Below are 16,580 nucleotides of genomic sequence, written 5' to 3' on the forward strand. Positions count from 1 at the left end.
AAGCTCCGCCGCATGCCGCAGTATCATCCTCCACTACCGTCGCCGTTCATGTTGTCGCACGCACTCGAAATCGGGATCCGCAGAGGGACGATATCGAAGCTCGACTCAGAACTCGACTAAACACAGTCAACAAGCAAAAAAGAGAGACGACAGCGAGATCAGATGTTACCGATCTCCTTGACGAAGTCGTCGAGCTCCTTCTTGGTGTCGGCGTATTTCTTGGCCATCTCTTCGTACTTGGTTTCCCACTGGTCGCGGGACTGCTCGAGGGCTTGTACTTTGCGTTCGTAGTGACCGGACTTGACGTCGGTTTGGCGGAGCCTGGCGGGTGACGTGTCAGTGGATGCAGATCAGGGGTAGTAGATAGTGGATAGGAGCAGCGGTAAGCGCGGTAGAAGAAGAAAGGGAACGTACTTCTCGTTGAGCTCGCGGATCGTCCTGTCCGATTCCTCAGCTTCTTCCTCGAGAACTTGGATCTTGCGCTGGAGGCTCTCGGCTTGGGTGCCAGCCTGAGCACCTGCACCAGCTTCGTCCTTGTGGATCTTGACTTGCCCCTCAAGCTTCTCAACCTCGCTCTCGAGCACAGAGTTCTTGTGCGTCAGCGAGGTAATCTCCTGCTCCTTCTGTGTGGTCTCGGCTTCGAGGCGCTTGACAGTCGCCTTGAGCTCCTCGGCGCGGGCGCTGCTCTCATCCGCCTCAACGCGGAGAGCTTCCATGCGCTGTACAAAGGGTCAGGTCAGCGTCTACTTTGGTACAGCAGGTGTGCATTGTGGCGTCGGGTACAGCTGGGTGCCAAAGAAAGGGGATTTGGCGGGGTATGCGTGGACTCACCTTCTTGATCTGATCCATAGCTGCTGGACGTGTGTAGGGCGGGGTAAAGAAGGGTGTCTGTGGTGTGTTTGCAAGTGACGAGAGGCGGACAGCTGCAGGCTATGTAGGGATGTGAAGCGGCGCAGTGTCGAGAGTAGTTGGTGTCTGAGAATTGTCTCCTGCAAGCGGGTGTGCAAGCTGATAATGCGGGCAGGCGCTGCCGAAAGGGACTACCTCCTCCGCCCGGACCCTTTCCAAAGCCCAGACCCTCTTTCCCGCCGCCCTAGCAACCATGGGTAAACACAGGCGCATCGCCGACCCTCATCGCCATTACGAGATAGGAATAACCACGCCGCCCACGACTCGCTCAATGCAACCCCCATAATGGCTACGCTCGCAGCAAACGACCAGGAAAACGCCGTCCGCCATCTGCACGCCGCTGCTGCAGGAAAGTCGCTCAATGCCGGCCTCAAGGGCTTCAACGCCAAAACACCCGGAAACAAAGCCCCCAAGACGCCATTCAAGATCCCTCTCAACGACGAAAATGCCGTCGGCAGAGCAGGAAACACCAAGGGCAAGGGCAATGGCCTCTTTACCACTAAGGCGGGCGGCAAGATAGACGCAAATGCCTTTGTTACGCCAGCCGGTACGACTAGAGACGACAGGCTGCGCAAACCGACAGCTGACGTGTTTAGGTCCACGAACTCGCGCGCCGCTGGGCATGAAGACGACCAACGCCAAGTCTAGGGCCTTCGCAACTCCAGCGCCTCTTTCTTCCGCTGGGAAGACACAGAAACTGAGCCCTCGCATGCGCCGACCCAAAGTCAAGATCCACCAGCCTGAAGTCGCCCAAGAGGACCAAGATGACGTGCCTGAGGTTGAATACATGCCCCCCAAGGAGATTCCGCTCCAAGATGACATGGACGAATTCCTTCCCAGGGACTGGACCATGCCCAAGATCACCAACCAGGACATGGTCCGCGGTATCTGGCAAGCCTACCACAACCCAATCGAGGACGACGGAAGGACCCGTGAGCAGCGCAAGTTTGAGGAGGAGATACAGCAGGGTCGAAAAAAGCGTGATGAGCAAATGGAGAAGGTGCTCGCTGCCCAGATGGCAAAGGACGATGCCGAGACAAAGGAATACTATGGTATCAAGGAGCCAAAGAAGGAGGCGCCCAAGGCTCCCGCTGCGCTCAGGACGAGAACGAATGGACCATCGACTATGCGAGCCAGATCTGCAGCTGCTGCTCTCTCTCCGCCATCGAAGCCCAGCTATGCTGCTCCAACCGCAGCTGCAAAGTCGCGTGTGCCCACTGGACCAGTCGCAAGCCGGAAGGGAGCAAAGACTCCTACCCAGCTCACAGCATCTCGTCAAGCATCCGCTGCAGCAGCTTCCAAGAGCACCATTGGCTACGCTCAAGGCCGCGCCGGACGCGCCGCTCCAGCTGCTCGAAAGCCTCTCTCCAACGTTACCAAGCCCGCTCCTTTCTCCGCTGCTTCCCGACCCGCCTCCTCCACCCACATCCGCAGTGCGAGTACCAACACGGGCACCATGCGATCTCGTGGTCCCATGTCTCGTTGCAGCTCTACCGCCACCGACGCTACACTCGTCACACCTCCAGAGGAGGAGGAGGAGCCGCGCCGCACAGCCGAGGATGTTGAGCGTGAGCTGGAGCTATTGCTTCTCTCCCACTCAGACGACGAGGACGATGATGCGTGGATGAATAGCTTCAACACCCAACTACATGGTGCGGATCCTCTCGAGGAAGATCATGAGGACTTCCAGCTCCAGCTCCCTGAAGAATTCTAGGTTCTGAACTGTGGATGGGTTCAAAAGTTCGGCATGAGCCCTTGAGTCATGTCCGTGGTTGTATTGTATTGGGTCTGGAGTACCGGTATTGGATACCTCTTGTTTATTCGTGAATGATTATCTGGGTCTGCGTGCTATCAGAATCGATTACCATGCGTAATACGTAGTATAACTGTACTTTGTACCGCTACACATATCACTGTCACTACTGCAAATCACTTCTCAAATCACGTATAACGGCATGTCATCAAGGACAGTTGACTAACTGCTTGAAAAAGAGCATTTCATTAAGGCATACCCAACGACTACCAAGGAAGCGACCATGCGTTCAGTCCAACCAACGGTTTGCGCTTGCCTGTATCATGCATAGCATTGCTCTCCGCTCCATTCTTCGTTCATCCAGATCGTTCGTAGCGAAAAACTGCGGAAGACAAGAAAATGGAAAGCCCCTAATATCCACACAGCCCGGGCCGAAAATGCACGCTTCTGGAAATTCCCAGCTGAGAAACACCGTGAATGCGCCATGCTGCTAAATTCAAGAGACACGAATGTGATATGATGAAACGAATTTGAGCGTCGAGGACCGCCGCGTATACGAGTGTTCGTGATATAGTCGTGAAAGAGGACGCAATTTATGGATGCAGTGTGTGGTTGTGTAGATTAGATTTACTTTCTTCATCGCTGCGATGATGCGTGAAGTATTGTGTAGAGAAGTTGGGGTAAACCGCAGTACGCTGTGGACTAGGACTATGTGGAGATGACTTCGTCGACGGCGTACAGATTCTGGTTGAGGATCTTGTTCATGGTGAACATGTGAACGCGGTCCTGTTTGAAGACTGCGCGCATGGCGTCGTCGCATCGAATCTGGCGCTTGTCGGCTGGGTCTTGCAAGTCGCGCTCTTTGACGTACTCCCAAATCTTCTTGACGGTTTGTGGACGCGAGAGCTGTGTTTCACCTAGGAGTTCAGAAAGGGCTGGAGAAAGAGCCATAGGTTTCTGGGCAGTGGTTAGCTCAATTCGGAATGGTGATATATAGTCATGGAGAATAACTTACGTGGAATCCACCTTTTCGGCTTGGGCTCTTCTTCTCGCCCCCACTCCCTGATGCGATGTCGCTGTCATCCTCGTCTTTGATGCGGGTAGAGCTCTTTTTCTTAGTTTTGGTCTTCTTTGGCGCAGGTGCCTTCCGCTTTGTGTTCCCACCGCGTGTCGCCCTGCCCATGCGCGCGTTCTCCTCAGCCTGTAATCTCGCCGCGAAAGCTGCATCGTCATCCTCCTCTTTGACTTTGGTTTTCTTGACCTTCTTCTTGGGAGGTGCAACATCTTCAACCTCAGAGAGCACTGACTCGTCATCGCGCGGCGATCGCTTGTTGTGGGAGACGTCGGAGGTGTCGTCGTTGGAGGCCTTCGCGCCGTTCTCGACAGTAGGTATGGGTTCAGAAACCTCGGAGCCGCCGTTCTGCTCGTTGTTGAACTTGTCGAAGCGCTGCATAATGAGCGTGGTGATTTGCTCCTAGTTGTTCATGTCAGGTCATGCCATCGTATGTCATGTCTAGCTTCAAACCTTCTGCTGCGAAAGGTCATCCTCGACTCTTTCCTGAAGACCCTTCCGTATGCGCTTTGCAGAGATGGTGTTGATGTCGCTGGCGCGTAGGATCTCATCGATGATGACCGAGTAGGAAGCTTGCACTGCGGCAGGGAGGGGCTCTGCCGCGACACGTTAGAATAATAAAGATACGCGTAGGAGGCTTCAAGTGAGTACCTACCTGCCATGGCTGCGATGTTTCCTTACTCCACAGCAAGAGCTCCCACAACTAGCGATGGCACGCTAGGGTAATGATCGCTGCGAGGACCACTCTCGAATCCACCAAGTACCGCGGAGCTCAGATCCAGCTCCGACCTCCGTGGTGGCTATGTCGTGCAAACAAACACAAGCTGGTACCAGCGGCTTGGAACCAAAAGTGGGATGTGTGATGCAGGCGTAGGAGATGTATATCAAGTGTCGCGTATGGCGGGCGAGTGGCCAGTCTCTCACTTGGCGACCAGCAATAGTGGTTGCGGTATAACCTTCAAGAGGTGAGAGACAGCCAGCGAAGGTGCAGCCGAGTTGGGTCGGGCGCCTCAAAACGGTAGTTCCGACGTAGCGGGGTCCAGTCAGCGAGAAGCGACGCTAAATTGTGTCGGAAGGGACTCAAAGGTAGAGAAAGATGGCAGGGCAAGTTGGGCGCTGTCGCGGAGATGAATGGGGCAAGAGAACAAGCACTAAGGTTCATGGATGGTTGCAGTATGCGCGACGAGGTGTGAAGTTGAATGCACGGGCGCGGTCTAGCTCCAGGTACGGCGCCGACCATGGAGGCTGGGGAACCACGACCATCTCCGTAGTTCGACCCGACAAGAAAACCGAACAAGCCACTCTTGTCCGTCTTCTCCAAGTCATACAAGCACGCACAAATGTCAAAGCCATGTTTTCTGTTCGTGCATCGCATCATCTGCACCACCGGCGGGCTGCATACTCGCCGAAAGCGGTAATCTACGTATGCCACTAGTTGGGGATCCAACAGCCTCGTTTTCCAATCGTTCCAGTCGACGTCATTTGGACGATCTTGAACCTTTTCACATGACCAGACACCCCACTCCGTACATCTGCTTCTCCACAGCACTCTTGATCTGGTACCAATCCGCTCTTCGTTCCGCAAACTCGTATACTTCCTCTGCTCGAAATATCCCATGATATCGATCCGTGTCTGCGATAATCGTAGCAATCTCCTTAGCTTCCTTTGCGTCGATGAGATATATCTGAGAGAGTTCGCGAAGCGCGGCGAAGTATTGCATGAGAGGCTTGTTGCGTAGTGAGACGATGTAAGCATTGTAAGCGTTCATGTCGCTGTCCAAGTCGATTAGTGCCTGGAGGTCTTAGAGAGTGTGTGTCGTACCTGATGAGTTTGATGGCGCCATCCACACTAACTCTCTGGCGTTTCAAGTGCTTGCAGAGAGCAGTGAACAAGCGCACACCCACTTCTTGATTGAAAACATCCAGGACATTCTTGTCCGTGCTACCGATGAGCATGTTTGTATGTGACGACACCACCTCCACAATCTTTGTAGCCGTCTGGCTAGGTCCGATATCAGACATCTGCACCTGGCCATTGGGTCCAACAGGGGGATTGAAGTCGGACGGGTGTTGAGTAGTACCACAGAGATACTCCACTTCGTCCATTAGCACATCAATACCCTTGTTGAGACCTGCAGCAACCCGTTCATCCAACATGGCTTCGAACCGCTTTTTCTCCTTGGCAGCAAGACTGAGGAAGTCGTCACGGTCCGTGAGGTTAGCTGCGACAAGCTCTTGGAGGTAGAATACTTCAACCATCTGCTGGATCAAGTCGCCAACGTTGACAAGCTCCAAGAAGGCTACTAGCGGTGCAACACCCTCTTTACTATGATCCGCTACCTCTCGCGGCTTGTAGTCAGCTAAATGGCTGACAGCCTTATCAAAGCCCAACTTCATATGACGGTTGCCCAGGATCTGGACAAGGTTGATGAAAATCTGCTCAGATTGCTCCTTTGCCTCTTCACCAGACTGGCCACCAAGTCTCACAAATCGTGCAGCTCGTTCTAATCCAGACTTAGCCATATGTGTCAGATTCAGAGCCACCTCAATGCTGAAAAGCGATCGGATGCCTTCCAGCCGAGAATTCATGATTGCTGCTTTGGCAGCAAGCTCGGTCGTCGGAGCTTCGATTCGCGGTGTAGGCGACCGATCGCCCGGAGCTGGGGTACCAATCCTTGAGGTAGGCTCCAAAGTAGTACTGCCATTCACTCCAGATATGTTCTCGGAGGGCTTGCTAGTACTTGACCCGCCAATAGTGGGGAGTACATTGACAGGCATCATGACCACCTTCTTGAACGACGACAAAAAGTCCTGTTTGACAGCTTTCCGGTTGACGTTCGCCATATACAGAGTTTCCGTGCTTTGCTCTTCCTCCATCAGCCGCTTCTCCCAAAGGTCGACCTCTGCAGCCGATTTTCGTTTAAAATAATCTAATTCCTCCTGTAGATAAAGGTCGATGTGCTGCTCGAAGCAACGAGACACAATACGCATTGCCTCTTCCCCAAAATCTGGCTTGGATGCTTTGGTAGGATGCAAAGAAACTGCTAGTTGCAATGCTTGCTCATAAACCCCCGCAACCGCTTTGAGATACGCTTCAATGCTTATATCGTGAGCCTCGTCGAACAAAGTTGTGATGTATTCGGCAATGACATCGTCCGCAACACGCTCGAAAAAGGTTTGTAGTACGTCGACCGCAGGAGGGAAGACACGGTCGATGATGCCCGCCTCTTCGTTAAGTGCACTCGCCAGTCCTCTGAAGAACTCATGAGATGGTTCCAGTGTCAGAACCTCGTTGCGGAGGCAATCTGCAGGGTCACCGAGCTTCTCCTTTTCCAACATCAATGGGTGGTTGTGAATAAAAGAGTCTAAACATGCCGCGCCTCCGTTCAGAGCCACCAAGACAGTAGCAAATCTCTTCATACGTCCATCGAAGTCTTTCTCTGCATAGCCTTGCTCGAATTCTCTGAGCACAGCGTTTTCAAAAATGCCAGTCATGGTGTCTAGCTTCTCTTCCCGCTGACTCCAACCTTGTGCGTAATCGCTCTTTGCAAAAATCTTGAGCTGCGCCAGCATTTGAGCTTGTTGTTCGGGATCGCGATAAGCCCGAAAGAGTACAGGATCCGTGTGGCTTCTTGACCGCTCCAAGTCATAATAAAATGGGGCCAGTGCGCCGTAGACCTTTCCATACTCTTGTCGTGCCATGCCTCTGATAGAACGCACATTTGACAGAACTTTCACAGCCGCCTGCGGGTCCACAGTGTACGAGCTTGGGGCCAACGTTCCGGAAGATGACAGGGTCATGTCATTGAAGCCCCTGTCCAGTGTAGTAGATCGTGGTCTATTTCTGTGTTCTTGCGACTTCCGCAGCATGTCCTCCTCTATCGTGGCATCAAAAAGCGTCATGCTTGTCTTTCCGGGTATACCGTCACCTGGGGGCATCCCGTTGGTGCTACCGTTGAGCGCAACGCCAGATCTACGGGCCTCCTCTGCTCTTTGTGCCTCTAGTTTCTTGCGCATCGATTCATCAAACCTGCGCTTTGCTTCGGCCTCATTCCAGCAGCCCATGCTTCTAAGTCTTTGTATCCACCTGGTGTCATCGTACACCATCTCGCGCATGCGTCTCGAGGTGCGTGCGAAGCTGAACATATCGGCGACAGGTAGGTAATCGAGGATGGCATTGATGAGCTCTGTGCTATCCAGTCAGACACACGATACCATACAGCACTGAGTTCATACCGGCTGGTAGTACAGCTTTCGAATCGTCGTTGACCAACTGCGTGGTTCTCAAAGACGCGAGGACGGACTGCTGCGTCTGGGGCACAGCCCGCTTGAAGTTGGACTTGGTTGTCATAGTTTGGATATTACGGTAACGACTGTGTTGGTTGTGTAAGAGTGAGTGTATTTCCCATCATCGGGGTTCAGTGATGCTTCGCGTGGCTGCTGCGGGGCGAGGGCTACTCGAAGGGTGGAGCAATGACCGCTGGCGTTTGGCGGCAGGGTCTCGTAGATCTAACATGTCGCAGCGATTGATCGCCCGGCAGCTAGAATCTGTCTACAACAACATGACGTAAACAAGTCGAAAATGAATCTATTCACTGCAGAGTTCTCAACTCTGCATGTTGAGAAGACGAGGGTGAGAGGCATAGTTGCACTTCATGACCTGGAGCATGGGCGCGCACGCGATCTCGAACCGGAGCGCAAAACAACACGTTGAAGGCATGGAAGAGACTAGGAGTCGGCTGCAGCCACCACCGCAGTAAGACCTGAGGATGCATAATTCTATGGAGATGGTCTGATAGGCAAGTAAAGTCGTCGAGATGGAGCTTCTCCTGAGGCGAGGCTCAGTGCACATGTGCAGTCAGCGGTTGTGTCAACCTGAACTGTGTATGCTTTGAACAGCACCCTGTCTCGTCGTATGTATGGTGGCCGTGCGCGTATAGGATGAGTTGCGCGATTTACGAGATGGGTGTCTCCGCGAATAGACATCAAGCTCTCTAATGTTTAACACTCAACATGCCTGGCTTCAAGCGCAACGCAAATCATGAGTTACAGCCAAGCTGGCTGCCTCCTGGTCTGGAATTACTCAAACAGACTCAAAGTCTCCCCAGCCAAGCCTTCCGTAGTTGAGATCGTCGCAGATCTTGTTGCTATTGTAGGACAAGGCGCGCGTGGTACCCGAAAGGTTATAGCCCCTAGGCTTGGAGGACTACCACCACTGCACCGTCCTTTGTGCTCGACTCAGACTTTGTGAGCTCTGGCTGTGCAGCCGAGATGCTGAGTGGCAATCTGGGAGGACCTCGGAGGCTCTGTCCGTAACTTGGTATTACTTGCACGCAGAGGCGAAGAGGTCCTTCAGCAGGCAAAAGACGTCCTGCTCTCAGGGGCACTGCAGGGCGACCTGTAGGGCTCTCCCAGACATATTGCAACAGCAACTGAGTGGTTGAAGACTGTGTGTGCTGATTATTGGTGAAGGGCGTCGGGGCGCAGTCGGCCGATGAGGCAGTCGGGCACACTGGGAGGGCGCGCGACGGTCGCGACCACGGGCGACGCGACGACGCGTAAAGTTCCCTGTCTTGGCCTCGACCACTTGTGCAGTCTGTCATCCGCAAAAGGGATGAAACGGAGACCCTGGCTGGCTGTCTCTCTGGCTGACGAAGGCTCTTGAGACGTCAGTGTGAGCACACTCCAGGCGTGTACCTGCGTCTCCGAACGCGGGCCGACCGATCCAGACCTAGCGCGGACTGGCGGCGTGGCTCGAATGAACGTGACAGCGTGTCTGGGAGCCGCATCCGAGAGCCTCGTGATCTTGTGTGGCCAGCGCATGTGGCTCTGGTGGCCCGGGCATGGGCTGAGACGCGGTGACGCGCCGTCCCTATGACGGCATAACGGCTGTTCGGCGAAGCATGCAGAAGGCGTCTAGAAACCGCTTATGAAAGGTTGTGAAGGGTTGGTGCTGGGTTTCGGGCCTCGACGCGCAGGGATGTGGAGAGTGAAGCAGCGAATGGGTTCGGCTTCCGCAGCTTCTAGTCTCCCAGGACCTTCCTCACACACGCGCGACAGCTTATGTTATCAGGCACGGATGCCAGGCTTGTCGACGACTCTTTGAGACACCGGGTCGACGAGGCGGCGGCACGATTGGCTGTTTCACGTGGAATTGTGGGGATGACAGCTCTGTCTTGTTCCATCCCCTTTCAGACGCCGTCCAAGAGTCATCCCAGAGAAGCAATGTGCAATTGCTTCACTTCCAGTTGGTTGTGCTTGCAATACGTACCGAAGGGCCACGTACGGGGACTGGGTGCCCTTCTGGCCCGTCCGTTGCCCCGTGGATCATGGAGGACACGGCCAAGGTAGACGTCAGTATCATGAGTTACTGGAGGACCATGACTTCAGAAGTTAAATATATATGTCCCAGCATTCGGTCCACTGTCACAAGTACTGACACTCCTGTTGCACCGCTACCATACAAAGCCGCGTTTGTGAATCTTAAAGTCTCACACATAGTCTCACTTCTACCCACTCATAAGCACACCTGCACCAATCCGAACACCGCCCCCTACCACATTCAACACTACCACATCAATCCAAATCCAAATCCAGCAACATGTTGTTCGCCATCTCCAGACCCAAGATTCCTGGTGAGACCCAGCCTCTTGATGGTGGTCGTAAGTCATTCCCAAAAGTATGGTTATTGAGTTCCTTTGCTAACTGCCACAACAGGCAAGCCGCTACCCCAGTCCGACAAATGAAAGAAAGGCTGCGCCTTCTCAACCAATCAGCTACCACCAACGCCAATCTCCTGCATTTTGGGCACACCATACGTTCTGTTTCGGAAACCGATTTCGCATTCGTCACCACGATCGAAAAAAGTACCTCAGCATGTTGCAGTGCAGCAGCGTCGCTTTCGTTTCGCAACCCGGCAGTTGTTCCCCTGGCCCCCGTCTGCCCTGTTAGCTGGTCCGAGATGCACCATCGTCAAGATGCGAGTGCGAGGCGCAGCACCACAGCGTCGACCGATTGGGAGAATGCTGCCACGGGCTGTGTTTACTCCGGTCAATGACAATGGGCACAAGAGTCATCAAAAAGACGACCTGGGGCCATTACTTATCGATGGGCTCAAACTTGCAAAAAGATGCCTGGAGTGCCTTGAGTGCGCCGTGCCGCGGTGTGGCTCTTCGACTGCGGCTGTGCAAGCACCATGTGCTCGCGAACTTCACCAGCCCAACTAGGCACCAAACATCGGTTCACCATTTACGGACCCCAATGGCCGCTTTTCTGCCTGGAGATTCTGCCCTAGCCCGCAATTCGAGTCCCTCACCGTGGCTCTGCTGCTAATCGGCGGTGACTAAAGGAGTCACCCTCGGGGTGGACAGGGCTGTTAGCCTTCTAGAAGGACGCTAGAACGAATTGCAGCCTGGTTGTCGCCTTGATCGTCAGGACACACCCAATGAGCTATTCAATCTCCTGCTCTCGTGGCGCAGTCATGGTTCTTTTGACATGGAATTGAATCACCGGAGCAGATTAATCTCAACCGTTTCTGCGTCATAGCCTGAAAGAAGGCAGTCATTGCCTGTTCCTGGAAAGAGTTGAGGCTACGACAGGCCTCAGGATGTAGATAGTTATATACTCGAGCACCTAAGGTGTGAAACATCATCAATCACAATCCAACCTTCAAATCTGCCTGCATACCATATCAACCACAGCCCGCAACCTTCAGCAACGCCAATCTATATCTCGGCCCAACCGCGTATACATCTATTCTACCATCACCATGAGACTTGTACAGAACAACGATCTCGCCTACCTCGAGCCCCAGCCCCGTGACGGTGGAGCGCCAAACCCAAGCGCAAGACTATCTTCTCCAATGATGCTCTTCAAGGCACCAAAAGACGGCAGCCAGCCACGCGATGGCGGCTAAGAGACTTGGAGTTGACTTCAGTGTGTGACCTGTCTCTTGACTTATACCACACTCAATCTAACATGATCCAGATAACGACTCCAATTCTCCATTCTACTAGACGACTCGGTTCCATCCCATCATCCTTCTCCAAACGGGATCAGATCGGGTTGACGGACGCCTACGCCAACAATTCCTCTTGGCCTTGGGCACAGCCGACTGTCTTTACCGCATATTCTTACCTCTACCTCCATTACTACCTCGAGGCCGACCTCTTACAATATTTCGTACTTTCAGCTGCATTTCAAGCATTTGAGGATTTCCTTTTTGTGTACAACAACAGACTGTACAATGGGCATGATAGCGATATCTTTTCTGGGATTCTAGACGGCGTTTTTGTTGAATACGGAGCAATCCTATAGCATTGGCCATCGCTTTGGCGCTGTTCGAGCCAGGCAGATAGGGATTGCGTTGCAGCATTACTGGACTTTGTTCCGTACAACATGTATCATAGAATAGATAATGGGTGGCATAGTAGCGTGGCCTTTTACGAATACAAACCACGAAGTTTGAAGAAGCTGAACCATCCAATATGGCGTATCGCGGACGTGACCGGGGTCTTGGAGATGAGTTCAAGTCGATGGGACTGTCGAGGAAGAAGATAGATGGGGCGTTTGCATTCGCGTATCTGCAACTTACCCCACGCTGCCGCCTGCCCTAAGCCTTGGCAAAGATAATGGGATTACATGCGTGGATGCACCTGCATGTTTGCTTCTTCCTCCCATGGGTGCGAGCAAGATATATACGAGCGAACGCGTCGCAAGCAAGCCTTCAGGCAACCTTCAAATCTTCCGATGCGACACCTGACCCCCTCTTCACAGACTTGCAGAATTCGTCGTTGGATTCGAAGATGACGTTCTCCCGCCCATAGTGCTTCGATTTGCGGACCCCGCAGCAGCAACTAGACGTTAGTCACAGAAACCCAAAAACAGAGTCACGCACGCGCACAGCATGGAGTTTTTCACGGCTCAGAAAGAAACGTGCCGCCTAGTCGACCAGAAAGAGCACCGTCGGCGCGTCGTGCCCAGCTGCGAGTAGACTACTGGTGCTTAACCGCGATGGTGTTCAAGGGAACACGATCTGCTGGCGCGCAAAAACGGAGCACAGTCCTTGAAAGTCTTGCCCTTGCGCCTGGCTTGCTGCTCGCGGAAGAGCCAAGAGCACGGTCAATATAAGAAGTGTTGTGACTGCCATCGCGTCATCACTTGGGCCTTTGTTCAATCTCCTCCGCCTTGGCCAAGTGAACACCGCGACTTCACCACGGTTTGCGCCGCCGAACACGCTCCTGCAAAAGTAGCCTGCTGTCCTTCGTACTCCCAGGAATCTACCTCAAACAAACTCGAGCATCATGACTACTCGGCCAAACGAATACCAGCGCGTTGCGTCGCATGGGCGCGGAGGTGCTGGTGAGTCCCTACTTTCCTCCACATCTTGAAGCGCAAATCCACAATACCTGGGTCATCAGCTAGGCCGGCACATCTTTGTAGCGCGAATGCGCGTGCAAGAACTACCGCATGTGGTCAGGCAGTCAACGCCCCTCATGAAGCGCTCTACAAATATTTGCCAATTTCTGCTTTTGATCGACTACTAACGTACCAAGGCAACATCGCAAAAGACGACCCTACCAATTACCCAAAGCCTGAGGACCTCGTCACCCCAACGCTTAAGTCGGACAAATACACCACCGGCCGAGGTGGCACTGGCAACATGGCGACGAACGATCCCCAGCACCCTGAACTTGCACGCGCTGCTCAGGATGTCGAAAGCAAACCTCATCCAGAGCCCCAAGGTCCCAAACACTACGGTCGTGGAGGTGCCGCAAACATTATCGGCGACGCACAACCTGCGCAACGAAAGAGTGCCGAGGCTAAGCGCAAGAGCGAGGACTCTAAGCGCGAGGATAACGGAAAGGGCCTGCTCGGCAAGGGCAAAGACTTGTTGAACAAGCTGGGCAAGAAATAGGCCTGATCAGACTCATGGTCGGCAAATGATGCTACATTGTGGAACATGGTTCACACGGGCTGCCCTGGAGCCGCTGACGGGGCTTTCGGTTTCTTTATATGGTTCATGATATCCCAGGAGGTGTAAAGTTTTCTAGTAGGCAGAGGAGTTGGTGGTATATCTTATTATAACGCGGGAAAATGTCCGACTGGCACATGTTAGTCAATCGCTTCATTGTCTTCTTGATGGCTATGCCTGACAGACCGTTTCTTCGATGTGTAAGGCTCCTGTACTGATCTTCTTAGAAAGGCGCTTTTACCCGTGATATCATAGGATGCCAGTCGGGCTTCCATTCAAGCTAAACATGCTGCTGGAACTTTGTGTGTGTGGCTTGAGTATGCTGCATCATCACATTTCCCGATTACATCACTCTTACAGCATTTCCACCGTCGGCGCACTAGAGCTCGCACACTACTACTTGCTTTCTCACGAAAGCTAGCAATCCCGACAGTTTGTCTTTTCTCAAAAGGGATAATGCTCTGATAGGACAGTGCCGCTTATTATCCACGGAAGGTCCGTAAAGGGTCCTCGGCAACAAGCAAGCGTCATGCGGGGGGATTCGCGACATCCACCCACAGCGGGTCCTCGTCCTCTCGTGGTTACATCAAGACTTCGCAAACCCGCGTGTGGCACACGTACAATCTCCATATATTCTTCTCAATCATCGTCATGTAATCTCCAGCGAAAAACGTCTGAACCCAATTGCCGAGATCAGCATATGCACCTACGAGCCGTCTCTGCAAACGTGGAATAAGAACAACCCACTCCACTCGCGCTCAACTCCGGTTCCCGATGGCTCGGTAAGCTATCAACGCAGTCCGCCGCTCATACATCACCTGTAAGGGTCTTGCCATTATGGAGGGTCGTCCGATCGCTATGCTGTGGCTGCAGCTGATGCCTTACAGCAGCTCACATGAGGTAGGCGCTTTGGCGGGGTGTAAGAAAGTGACGTAAACCGGCCAGCATACTCCGAACACGAGGAAAGATTGTCGACAAGAATACTCATCATGGAATTCCTGGGATTGTTATATCATATATGGAAGAGGCAGAAAAACACGCAGCACAAAAGCCAGTTCGCATAGAGCATCCTTACCCACCCACACTCCCGAGGTCTTCTGTATGCATAGCATCGGTACTATGCCAGCTCCAGGCCTTCTTCCGCTTCACACTGTCCATTCATAGATAAGTGACCCTGGTGAGCGGCAATAGACCTACCTAGCATGCGCTCTTGTCCGAGAGCGTGAGTCTTGGAAATCTTAGGGATGATGACACCCACTCCACCACACCGTATCTGCATAGGCAATGTGGTTCGTTCAGGCTGCGACAATTACGCCTGACTCCACGACGTGGTCTGTCACTATTGGTCTGGGAGAATCTTTGCGCAGCCTTCGCCTTCCAGACCGTTTTCTTTTTGTTAGTTAAACTTGTCATTCGGCTCATGGCAGGCTGGGTGTCGGCTTATGTGTTAAGGTTGCGGCACGTCCCGCCGGTGTGACTTCCTGGCCCTATATACTTGCCTGCTTTCTGCAATTCTTTGTTGTTGTGTACAAACTCGACCCTCAGCACTAGTAGAACACCAGATTCGCCATCGCTCACTAAAACATGTTAACTACTACGACGGAAATGGAGACAGAGATCTACGTCGATACCTGGGTTCACTACCACGATGGCGGTGTCCCTGGTCGAAGACCAGTTCTCAAAGGCATCGATGCCAAAGAGACTTTCAACGAACTACCTAAGATCGACTTTCAACGCATATACTCAGACAACCTTGATGATAGGAAAGAGCTGGCCAGAGAAGTCGGCGCCGCGTGTCGAGATATTGGATTCTTTTATGCAGTAAATCATGGAGTGGATGATGACATATTGGAGGGCACATTCGATGCGTTGAAGGAGTACTTTGCACTACCGACAGACGTCAAGATGGAGACTCACAATCAAAAAACCGAGAAGTTCAGAGGTTACGAAGCTTTTCTCGAAGGAAAGCTTGATCCAAGTACACGAGGAGGTAACGTCTCTATTGGCCTTATCTCAAACAGCTCGTCTCTCTGACAACAGCATCTAGATCTCAAGGAAGGCTTTCTAATGGGGGAAGACTTTACAGACGAAGAGCAATTACCTCTCGTCTCCTCCTTGCCCCCTTCTCCACAAACCTCACGCAACCAATGGCCCACCCACCCCTCAGCCCTCTTCTGGCGCCCCGCAATCTATCGCTACTACAAAGCTATGTTCGAATTCAGCAAACGCATGCTCCACATCTTTGCACTCGCTCTCGATCTCCCCGAAGACTACTTCGATACCATAACAACGCACCCCATGACCAACGTGCGCGCTGTTCACTACCCACCTCAAGAACGGCAGAGCGACGTGGGCATTGGCGCACATACAGACTTTTGCTGGTTCACGCTCGTCTGCCAGTCCAAAACCGCCTACCCGGCCCTCGAAGTGCTGAACGGAAATGGTATCTGGGTCCCCGTACACCCACAGCCCAACACGTTTGTTGTCAACATTGCCGATTTCTTGAAGTTGGTCACGGGGGGTTCATGGCAGAGTACTGTGCATAGAGTAAGGAATATCGGTGGCGAGGAGAGATATAGCATGCCTTTCTTTTTCAGTCCGAACGAAGACGCAAAGGTCAGTGTTGTGCCGCATCTGAGGGAAGAGGGTGTACGGTATGATGAATTTGGTGTTGGCGAGTATTTTCAGAAGAGGTTGGATATTGATCGGAGGACCCATTTGGACGGGGATGTTGAGAAGACGGAGAAGAAAGAAGAAAAGAGACCAACAAGGGAGAGGAAGGACAGTGGACTTTAAATATGCGAGCGTCTTTTGGGGGACAATGAGACAATTTGCAGAGTGTATTTCGGCCTTTAGATATCCATGAACTAGTT

The 16,580-nt window shown here is 52.9% G+C and overlaps 6 protein-coding genes across 6 annotated transcripts; 4 read left to right on the forward strand and 2 right to left on the reverse strand.

Annotated features, from left to right (window-relative positions):
- Positions 1-158: 158 nt before the first annotated feature.
- GT037_007751 (uncharacterized protein) lies at positions 159-849 on the reverse strand (the record flags this gene model as incomplete). The annotated part of the gene is made up of 3 exons (XM_038932798.1): positions 159-321; positions 415-719; positions 832-849. The coding sequence occupies 3 exons, from the start codon at positions 847-849 to the stop codon at positions 159-161; spliced, it is 486 nt and encodes a 161-aa protein (XP_038784299.1).
- A 345-nt stretch (positions 850-1,194) lies between these two features.
- GT037_007752 (uncharacterized protein) lies at positions 1,195-2,623 on the forward strand (the record flags this gene model as incomplete). The annotated part of the gene is made up of 2 exons (XM_038932799.1): positions 1,195-1,456; positions 1,506-2,623. 2 exons carry the CDS (start codon positions 1,195-1,197, stop codon positions 2,621-2,623), a joined length of 1,380 nt encoding a protein of 459 aa, XP_038784300.1.
- A 747-nt stretch (positions 2,624-3,370) lies between these two features.
- Positions 3,371-8,085, reverse strand: GT037_007753 (secretion pathway protein sls2 rcy1; the record flags this gene model as incomplete). Its single annotated transcript, XM_038932800.1, has 7 exons — positions 3,371-3,619; positions 3,678-4,136; positions 4,188-4,330; positions 4,499-4,793; positions 5,258-5,507; positions 5,557-7,921; positions 7,971-8,085. The coding sequence occupies 7 exons, from the start codon at positions 8,083-8,085 to the stop codon at positions 3,371-3,373; spliced, it is 3,876 nt and encodes a 1,291-aa protein (XP_038784301.1).
- A 3,417-nt stretch (positions 8,086-11,502) lies between these two features.
- GT037_007754 (uncharacterized protein) lies at positions 11,503-11,749 on the forward strand (the record flags this gene model as incomplete). The annotated part of the gene is made up of 2 exons (XM_038932801.1): positions 11,503-11,626; positions 11,721-11,749. The coding sequence occupies 2 exons, from the start codon at positions 11,503-11,505 to the stop codon at positions 11,747-11,749; spliced, it is 153 nt and encodes a 50-aa protein (XP_038784302.1).
- Positions 11,750-13,036: 1,287 nt separating this feature from the next.
- Positions 13,037-13,650, forward strand: GT037_007755 (uncharacterized protein; the record flags this gene model as incomplete). The annotated part of the gene is made up of 2 exons (XM_038932802.1): positions 13,037-13,094; positions 13,289-13,650. 2 exons carry the CDS (start codon positions 13,037-13,039, stop codon positions 13,648-13,650), a joined length of 420 nt encoding a protein of 139 aa, XP_038784303.1.
- Positions 13,651-15,291: 1,641 nt separating this feature from the next.
- Positions 15,292-16,503, forward strand: GT037_007756 (2og-fe oxygenase; the record flags this gene model as incomplete). Its single annotated transcript, XM_038932803.1, has 2 exons — positions 15,292-15,697; positions 15,755-16,503. 2 exons carry the CDS (start codon positions 15,292-15,294, stop codon positions 16,501-16,503), a joined length of 1,155 nt encoding a protein of 384 aa, XP_038784304.1.
- Positions 16,504-16,580: the final 77 nt, after the last annotated feature.

Source organism: Alternaria burnsii (assembly GCF_013036055.1).
Source record: "Alternaria burnsii strain CBS107.38 chromosome Unknown 693, whole genome shotgun sequence".
NCBI lineage: Eukaryota > Fungi > Ascomycota > Dothideomycetes > Pleosporales > Pleosporaceae > Alternaria > Alternaria burnsii.